The sequence below is a fragment of the Myotis brandtii genome, unplaced genomic scaffold (assembly GCF_000412655.1).
Source record: "Myotis brandtii unplaced genomic scaffold, ASM41265v1 scaffold59, whole genome shotgun sequence".
In the NCBI taxonomy this organism is placed as follows: Eukaryota; Metazoa; Chordata; class Mammalia; order Chiroptera; family Vespertilionidae; genus Myotis; species Myotis brandtii.
The window spans coordinates 3,033,440-3,043,289 of record NW_005370223.1 but is presented as its reverse complement, the minus strand read 5'-3'; the positions used below and the strand labels follow the sequence as shown (position 1 = coordinate 3,043,289).

At 39.0% G+C, this 9,850-nt stretch overlaps 2 protein-coding genes across 3 annotated transcripts in view; one reads left to right on the top strand and one right to left on the bottom strand.

Moving 5' to 3' along the window:
* Positions 1 to 1,240, top strand: part of HRSP12 (heat-responsive protein 12) — a 15,295-nt gene extending 14,055 nt beyond the window's left edge. Inside the window, exon 6 of the mRNA XM_005879256.2 lies at positions 757 to 1,240. Within this exon, the coding sequence (XP_005879318.2) occupies positions 757 to 813 (57 nt within the window). The 3' untranslated portion in view covers positions 814 to 1,240. The remainder of the gene's footprint in view (positions 1 to 756) is intronic.
* Positions 1 to 9,850, bottom strand: part of ERICH5 (glutamate-rich 5) — a 28,743-nt gene that overhangs the window by 5,525 nt on the left and 13,368 nt on the right. For both annotated transcript variants that reach the window (XM_005879259.2, XM_005879258.2), the window contains exon 3: positions 8,278 to 8,388. In XM_005879259.2, the coding sequence (XP_005879321.2) occupies positions 8,282 to 8,388 (107 nt within the window). In that variant the 3' untranslated portion in view covers positions 8,278 to 8,281. The remainder of the gene's footprint in view (positions 1 to 8,277; positions 8,389 to 9,850) is intronic.

The window sequence follows — 9,850 nt, the reverse complement described above, 5'->3', positions numbered from 1 at the left end:
GGTCACCCCATGCAGCCTGCTGTTCAGTTGTTTGGTCATTCCTCACTAACCTCCCTGCCGGCCTGGTCTCCCCACACAGCCTGCTGTTCGGTCATTACTGTTACTGTGACGGTGTCCCGGACAATTTGCCTATTGCATATTCCTCTATTATTAGTATAGATGGGTATAGCAGCAGGCGCTCTGAACTTGGAGTCACAGATGTGGGTGTGAACCTCGACCATTTAGCTTTGTGTCCTGGGACAGGTTGAATAACCTCTCTAACATCAGTGTGTCAACCTCTGAACTGAGGAGAGAACCCTGTCTGACAGCCGCTGTGCGAGCCACAGGAGCTGATGCACATGAACGCGATCAGCATGGCCGCCCGCCTACCAGAGGCTCGCAGTGAAGGTTTCCCTCTCCTTGCCTTCTTTGAAAAGTTTAATGTTAGCCCGGCTGGTGGGGCTCAGCAGTTGAGTGTCGACCCACGAACCAAAAGGTCACCGGTTTGATTCCCAGTCAGTGCACATGCCCAGTTTGTGGGTGCCATCCCCAGTAGGGATGCATGCAGGAGGCAGCTGATGGATGGTGTTTCTCTCTCATCGATGTTTCTATCTCTCCCCCTTCCTCTCTCTCTAAAAATCAATAAAACCATATTTAACAACAACAAAAAGTTTAATGTTAAAAATGCTGTATTGCTATATGTTTTTAGTAGGCATTATGGCGCTCTCCTAATTTGTAAACAATGACCTTCACATTGCTCCTTCCTTTTCCTCACAGGGAGGCCGCGTTGAGATTGAAGCCGTAGCTGTTCAAGGCCCTCTCACATCAGCATGACTATAAGTGGGCCCGGGGTTATTGAGTCTGGAATTCTAATAATTTTTGTGAATTAACATCTTAATTTTTACAATCGATGTTGGAAAGTATAAGATTGACTAAAGTATCTGAAGTATTATGGAATACCATATAATAAGGGCAATTGAACATTAATTGAAAATGAGGTGATGAATCCGGTTATAGTGATATAAATTTCATTTATGCACACTCATAAGTGAGAAAAAAAGAGTATAGCTAATTCAGTTAAACCCTTTTAATTTAATGTTGTGAAATATTCAATTCTCATGTCAGATATATGATTCCACTTTTACTTGAGTAAAATTAAAAATTTAAGTTTGAATGGTAGACGTAAAGGAGAAGAAAGTGGACCAAAATTCTATATAGCTAATATTTTTCTAATGGAAATAAAGTAGACATGCAGATTTTCCATGGTGTGATTCTGTTCTCTTATTTTTTTTTAACAGTTTAATTTGTACATTAGAGCACGTTACCTGATTAAAGATATGGGACCATGAAGTTAAAATGCCAACTACTTTTTTCTCAAAACTTATTTCTGACTTCGTCTGAAAAGGCTACATACAGCATGATCCCAACTGTACAGACATTCTGGAAAAGGCCAAAAAACAAAAAAGATTAGTGGTTGCCAAGGATTTGGGGGGCATGGTAGGTGAGGGATGCATAGGTGGAGCACAGGAGTTTTTAAGGCAGGGAAACTATTCTGTATGATACTGTAATGGTGGATACATGTCATTATGCAATTGTCAAAAACCATGGAATGCACAGCCCCAAGAGTGAAGCCTAATATAAACTAGAGATGTCATCAGTTGTAACAAATGTGCCACACTAATGAAGGATGTCGGTAATCAGGGGAACTGCACAGTGGGGAGGAGGAGAATTTTGGTACACTCTATGTAAAAATGCCCTATAACATTTAAGTCTTTTTGTTAGGGACTTTAGTAATGCAGTCTGTGGTAGAGCCTTAAGTGAAAGGTTTCCCCTTCCACTGAAAAAATGTTGCTCATTCCCCTGACCCATGTTCCTAAGTGGTTAGAGCATCAGCTTGCTCACCAAGGGTGGTGGGTACAATTCCTGGTCAAGGGCACATACCTGGGTTGCTGGTTTGCTCCCCACCCCCAGTTGGGGGTACGTGCAGGAGGCAACCAGTTGATGTGTCTCTCTCTCACATCAATGTTTCTCTCTCTCCCCCTTCCCCACCCCCTTCACTGTCTCTGAAAAGCAATGGGGGGGAAAATATCCGCATATGAGGATTAACAACAACAACAAAAAGTGTTGCTCATAGTTAAATGGAATCTCCTACAAATATAACCCACCCCCTTCACTGTCTCTGAAAAGCAATGGGGGGAAAAAATATCCTCATGTGAGGATGAACAACAACAACAACAAGTGTTGCTCATAGTTAAATGGAATCTCCTAAAAATATAAAGACAGGAAAATCAATAAGTGACAAACATCTCCCCCAACAAAATGTGCTTAGAAAAATATTGACAGGTGATGAAATTTGTTGAGGATAACACCTGGAATTAAGTTACCCATCAAACCCTGTTTATTATTAACTATTTTATACTTATCAAAGAAGCTATTCATGTATACTCAGGGTTTAAAAAAGGACCATCACCAATACTTTCGACGCCCAGCATAAGCCATTCTCAGCCCGTTTTCTTCACTTTTCCCAAAGATTATTGCAATCCTAAATTTTGGGTTAATCATTCTTGCTTTTCTTGATAGTTTTGCCGCATAGAAGTTACGCATACAAATGATCTTTTAGTTTTGCCTGATTTTGTATTATATATTGCTAAGGCCATACTGAATATAGTCGACTTACTTGCTTTTTTCACTTAGTATGGGTTGTGGTTTTAAATATTTTTTAACATTTTAGACATCTCATGATCATTTATTTAATGATAAACACTTCAAAGAGATTGCTCTCTGAATGTTTGAAAGGCTAACGTAAGTGTTCCTTTTCACATGTAACAAAATCTAGTCATTCTCCTTTAGAGGGGAAAGAGGACTCAAACTCCCACCCCAGCCACTAACAAGCCAACAGCTTGGGTACCAGCACTTTATTTCCAGCTCTTTAACTCTAGGGTTTGAATTTGAAGTCATGACCTATCCATAAGTATGCCCCTTAGGCCCAGCCTAGACAGAGTATCTGATTTCCTGGCTCTAGTGATTGATTTAGGAAGGGGCCCCTAACCTGAGCTGGACCAATCAGAGGCTTTGCCAGAGATATCAAGGAGCTGGAGATAATAAGATTCAGAGAAGAAATCTATATATATAAAAGCCTAAGTGACCTTTATGACCGGATGACCGGCCAGTAGCTATGATGTGCACTGACCACCAGGGGGCAGATGCTCAATGCAGGAGCTGCCCCCCGGTGGTCAGTGTGCTCCCACAGCCAACCTCCCGAGGTCCCTCCCCCAAGCCAGCCGGCCCCAATCACCCTAATCGGGACTGGGAGAGACGGCCCTGATTGCCGGCCAGGCCAAGGGACCCCGTCCGTGCACGAATTCGTGCACCAGGCCTCTAGTGAATGATAAAAGAAAATAAGATCAACCAAACCAAAATTGATCAACCTCTGAGCAAGACTGACTTAAAAAAAGAAGAATCCTAAATAAGCAATCTTAGACGAAAAGGGGCACTTGAATATAGCCAGAAGAGATGAAAAAGATGCCTACAGATATGAAAATTTAGATGAAGTGCACAAATTCTACAATGTAAATGACTGAAGAAAAACTGACTGAAGAAAAAACTAGAAAATATGAATGTTCCTTTTACCATGAAAGAAATGGAATCAGTAGTTTAAATATTTTTTTCAAAGAAAACACCAAGCCCAATTTTATAGGTAAACTCTATTAAAAAATATAGAGTTTACCTATAAAATTGGGCTTGGTATTTTCTTTGATTAAAAAACAATAAAATAATATAGCCAGGAAATTCCCCCGGTGGTCAGTGTGCTCCCACAGCCAACCTCCCGAGGTCCCTCCCCCAAGCCAGCCGGCCCCAATCACCCTAATCGGGACTGGGAGAGACGGCCCTGATTGCCGGCCAGGCCAAGGGACCCCGTCCGTGCACGAATTCGTGCACCAGGCCTCTAGTGAATGATAAAAGAAAATAAGATCAACCAAACCAAAATTGATCAACCTCTGAGCAAGACTGACTTAAAAAAAGAAGAATCCTAAATAAGCAATCTTAGACGAAAAGGGGCACTTGAATATAGCCAGAAGAGATGAAAAAGATGCCTACAGATATGAAAATTTAGATGAAGTGCACAAATTCTACAATGTAAATGACTGAAGAAAAACTGACTGAAGAAAAAACTAGAAAATATGAATGTTCCTTTTACCATGAAAGAAATGGAATCAGTAGTTTAAATATTTTTTTCAAAGAAAACACCAAGCCCAATTTTATAGGTAAACTCTATAAAAAATATAGAGTTTATTAAAAAAATATAGAGTTTACCTATAAAATTGGGCTTGGTGTTTTCTTTGAAAAAAATATTTAAACTACTGATTCCATTTCTTTCATGGTAAAAGGAACATTCATATTTTCTAGTTTTTTCTTCAGTCAGTTTTTCTTCAGTCATTTACATTGTAGAATTTGTGCACTTCATCTAAATTTTCATATCTATATAGGTAAACTCTATCAAACATTCAGGGGTAGATATTTACAATGATAAACACTTTTTTAAAAAGTTGTTTTATTATTATTTTTTAATCCTCACTCAAGGACATGCTGAGAGAGAGGAAGAGAGGGAGGGAGACAGAGAGAGAGAGAAACATCAATGTGAGAGAAACATCGATCAGTTTCCTCACATACTCACCCCAACTGGGGATTGAACCCGAAACCCAGGTTTGTGCCCTGACCAGTGATGTACTGGGGCTGACACCCCCTCCCAACCCAAAGCCACACAGTGCAGCTACCATAGAAGCCTCTTTTCTTGTCACTGAATAATTTTTTTAAGTGTTTGGAATCAGGGTTGCATAAGTCAATTCAATATAATATCCATAATTTTTTCATAAATGTAGATAATAGTATGAATGATGTGTTGCTACAGTTACTTTTATTAAGAAAAATTTGACAACTATCTATATTCTACAAGGAAAAAAAACGAGGCAGATGTCAAACCAAAATTAGTATCCATAAGTGGCTTCTCAGAACTCTTATCCTAGAAACTGTTGAGGCTTCCAGATCTCTGTGCTCAACAGTTGATAGTGTAGCATGTTTATTCATGTCAGTAGCACATTATTAAGCTGAAAGGGCAATTTAGATTAACAGAATATGGACTGGCCCTTCTTCTACTTTCAGTTATTAAAGCCTGGATTTGATGTTTGGAGACTTCTTTTATTAGGCACAGAAATCATGATATTATTGTTAGCTTGCAATATCCCAAATATTGTCCAATAAGTTAGCCGAGTGGTATTTCTGAAATAAAGCCAAAGGCCTCCAATTTTACTCCGTGTGAATTAATACCACCACGTAGTTCCCTAACTTTAGTTGGTAGTAGCAAGACCTGAAAAGAGAAATTACACACCTGTCAGCTGCTCTCTGAAATTACACTGATTCTGTTTCTGCGATTAAAACCTTGAAATTATAACCAGATGCTCATTAACTTGATAAGCTCTGGGGAGGAGAGGAGCTGATGAAGTGTTAGATTCAATGACATCCTGTAAGTAAATGCTTTCAACTATTCAGACACAGCCATGCCTTGCTGTTTGGTGTGAGGAAACAAAGAGAAGAGGATCATTCTCCTTTTACCGTACAGATGTGTGTGGGCTACATGAATGGCTTTATGGTGGCTTTTGTGGAACAATTCAGAATTAACTGGGTCACCACATTACCTTTATAAAACTGAGATGCTTATAATATTAGATGCTCTAACAAGCTATTGCAGTTTCCAAATGAGCACAGGTGTAAATCCTACTAGGATTATTGGACCATGACCATCCAACACTCTTTAGTTAAATGTTGAAAAAGACATTTTCCTTTAAAAGCCATTCATAATCCAAAAGCAAATGTGCAATAAAGTGTTTGTTAAAAGCGATGTGGGTGTTTTGACTGTTCAAAGGCTATTAGCTATTCTAGGAGCTCTGACTCCAAAGTCTAAATGAGAAAAGCAACAAGGTCACAGGTGTACCACATGCTCCTATCCTGTGGGTCCCCCAGGAGGCAAAATACAGAGCACTTCCTGGCGACAGTGTTGGAGTCTGGGTGGGAGAGTTCCCCGGTTTGCAATTGCACCCTCTGCTGGTAAATGCAAAGGTTCTCTCCCTACTGGGGCTGCTCGCTGGCAAATCGTTTGCTCACCATTTCCCTCCAGTCAGGAATAGAAAATACTAAAATTATCTTAGTATAACACAAACTGGGCTACAAAGTGGCTATTCAGCACCCAGGATTAGAAAATCCAGCCCTGATGGTAGTTGTTCTATTCATTCATTATGAACAGCTCAAGCCTTCTGTCCAACTTGTACATTTTTAATCTGGGGGCAAAATTGATCATCTCTTGTCAGAGTCTGGGGACTTAGGACCAGAGTGCACTTTGCTATGCTAAGTCTATCTGTCTTTGGCAAAAGAAAAACAATCTAACATAGGAAAGGATAGATCAGTGGTTTTACAAGCACTTCTCACAACGCAAGGGCTATGTAGATTGTCATTTGTGTTTTACGATGTGGATATGTAAATATACACTTATATTTTAGCATATACATACAGCCTGGCATAGATATGACCTTATGGAAGTATACACAAGAAACTTTATTACCTCTTTGTAGAAGGACTAAGGGATGTGGGAGGGAGAAGTTCACTGCGCATTTTATACCTTTCTGTATTGAGTTTTACTATAGACATTCATTACCTTAATTTTGTTTTTAAAAATTAACAGATTACTTATATGGAATACTTCAACTTTGAACTAGTCAAATATTATAAAACATTTTCATTTTCTTTATAAGTTTTGAATTAAAAACTTAATATTATCTAAAAGAATAAGAATAGTTTCTAAAAAGGTGTAACTACATTAAAGACCAAAGACAAAAGTACAAAAAGTACCATAAATTTATACAAAGTTCCATATTTTTCTGAGAATGATTTTAGTCATTAATGGAAAATAATGGGATTAATAAAACATTTGAAAACTTGTACATTACAACTATATAATAATGTTTTTGAGAAAGAGTTCTTTCAAGCATGAGTTCTGAACAGATCTCTAACTGTTACATATTGAAAAAAATTCACATTTACTTAATAGGCATAAAATCCCTTTATGCCTGTTATGTAAATGAATCCTGCTATTTTGGTACTTGATTAAAGTATAATTCCACTTTTTAAGGTGATCATTCATATTTTACACTAAGCTTTGATATTTTCTACTTACTAGATATCTATATAAAAATACCCTTTGGTCATGAAAAACATCTTTGCATTACAAAATGTAGCTAGAAAGATGTTTATATCAGTTCCAATTTATATAACTTTCTGACCTAAAAATATTGCTCTTTTTGGAACTACACCAAATATATAGTTTGTTACTGAGCTTAAGCCAAACCAGCTAGGGCTGAAATACTTTAAAAAGTCAATTAATTGCCCTAACCGGTTTGGCTCAGTGGATAGAGCGTCAGCCTGCGGACTGAAGGGTCCCAGGTTCGGTTCTGGTCAAGGGCATGTACCTTGGTTGCGGGCACATCCCCAGTAAGGGGTATGCAGGAGGCAGCTGATCGATGTTTCTCTCTCATCGATGTTTCTAACTCTCTATCCCTCTCCCTTCCTCTCTGTGAAAAATCAATAAAATATATTTTAAAAAATTCAATTAATTTAGAACACCTTTCATGTCAGTCAAAAGGGTAAGATCAAATGAAATACCTCACATGAGTGTAAAATCTACACTTGATTCAAAATGGCACATGGAAGATGTGTAGCCTTTCACTGTGAAAACGCCTCATCTCACAGCAGCACCAGAGTTTGAATTCCTTTGACAAGGATTTTGTTAACATTTTTAACATAACATGATGAATAAGGCTCTACAGTAGTAGATAGACTCTAGAGGAGAAGGTAATTAGATGACATACTTTCTAAGGTTTCTACCAGCCTTTCTGTTGTAGGAAAGACATCCTAGGTATAGTTTGCATCATTTTGTTGTTCGTTCTTATTCCATAGTAATTATAACTGTGTGACTTTATTATCCTGAGCTCCCTAAAATTTGCTAATTCCCTCCTCCAGCCACCAATACCTAAAGGTTTATATTTTCATTTTAGGGTCTCATTTTCTAAACTGAATTGACCCATTGCCACAATGAAGAAAACACCCTCAAACTCTTTACTGATCATAAACCCTAGTTGTTACTGGCTCTGGCTACTGTCATTAAGGTGAGATCTGTAACCACAAGCTTCCCTACATTTTTCTGTCCTCTGTGATGACACTCTGTGTCCATTCACCCTTCCATCACCATACCTATCTAGGTGGCTGCTGGAAGATCCACAGCTCCTTCTGTTTCTTCTCCTTTTGTTTCAGCTCTTTCACTAACTTTCTCCATCTCTGTTCCAACCTCTTCGCCTGTTTCACCTGGAAAAGTAACCAAAGGAGATATTAAGAGATGCTTATTTAGCATTAACAATAAAGTACCCACAGCTGGTTGCCAATGGGGACAGATTTTTGTTGTTGTTAATCCTCACCCAAGAATATTTTTTCCATTCATTTTTTAGAGAGAATGGAAGAGAGGGAGGGAAAGAGAGAAACATCGATGTGAGATACATCAATTGGTTGCCTCCTGCACATGCCCCAATAGGGAATAGAACCCTGAACCCTTCAGTGCCCGGGCCGACACTCAACCACTGCTACACTAGCTATGGCTGGGGACAGCTCCTACTCTTTAGGTCTAAACAATACATTTTTTTGGTGGTTTCAAGAAAGGTGATCACTTTGGTTCTCTCAGATTCTCTGAATGCCAATAACAACACTTCTGAATCTGGACACTGCACATACCAATCTATTTCCCTCAGAAGTCGGTTTGGACAACACTGGCCCCATGCTCATGGGTGGAGCCAAGAAGCAGCTGCCTCTTCGATAGGGACCATGTTCCTATTGACCAAAGTCCTTGTGAGCTCCGCGTGACCTTCCATGTGCCCCTCCCTTCACTCCCTCTCATTATCCTAGGCCCTAAAGACTTGACTTTGCCAGCCCTGGTCTAACAAATATCTGCTATTTCTTGTTTCTCCCTTGTCACTCCCAGAGTACTTCTACATATCTTCATTAAAGTGCTTATCTCAATAGATTGTGGTAATTTGTTTAAATTCTGCCTTCTTCCCACTACTGTGACCCCCTTGAAAACAGGAGCAATCTCTTACTCCTCCAGAACCCTAGCACCTCGCATATGATTAAGCACAAAAACCACTGTGCTAATAAATGAAAGAATTAAGCAACAGAGGGATAAATGCTTCACTTAATTATAGTGTGAAGCTAAAATTAGCCAAAATGTAAATCATGCCCCAGAAGAAATGTTATTTTTTATAGTAACTCCAATATAGGCACCATTTATTTTTCTCTGGTAAGATACACTTAAAAAACACCATATGCCAAAACAATACATTTCCTCTAGTATTCTCTTAAAGGTAAAAAGCGTATAGGAGGACAAGGGCAGAGTAATTTTCTAAGGATAAAACTGGCAAAGATAAAAATTATACTGTAAGATCCATTATTTGTGTGTTCTTTCCTTAGGAGGTCAACTCCTCCACTAACCATCTATTCATCTTTCCCTTGGAACCTCACACCACACATGGGACCTGATGAAGAGTAATCATGGGAAAGTCCAGAAATTTTAACATGTTGGCTTCAATATTCGGTTCTCTCCAATGATGAAACTCTAGGTTAAAAATCTGGACACAGAACGTGCTTTAGAAAAGTTTGCTGGAAAGCCAAACGCCTGTTTTCCAGATATGGAAACCTTTTTGACTTGGGTCAAACGAACTTCAACCACGTGTAATAGATACTTCAGTGTATGTAGAAGCCACATCCCCCCCCCCATCCC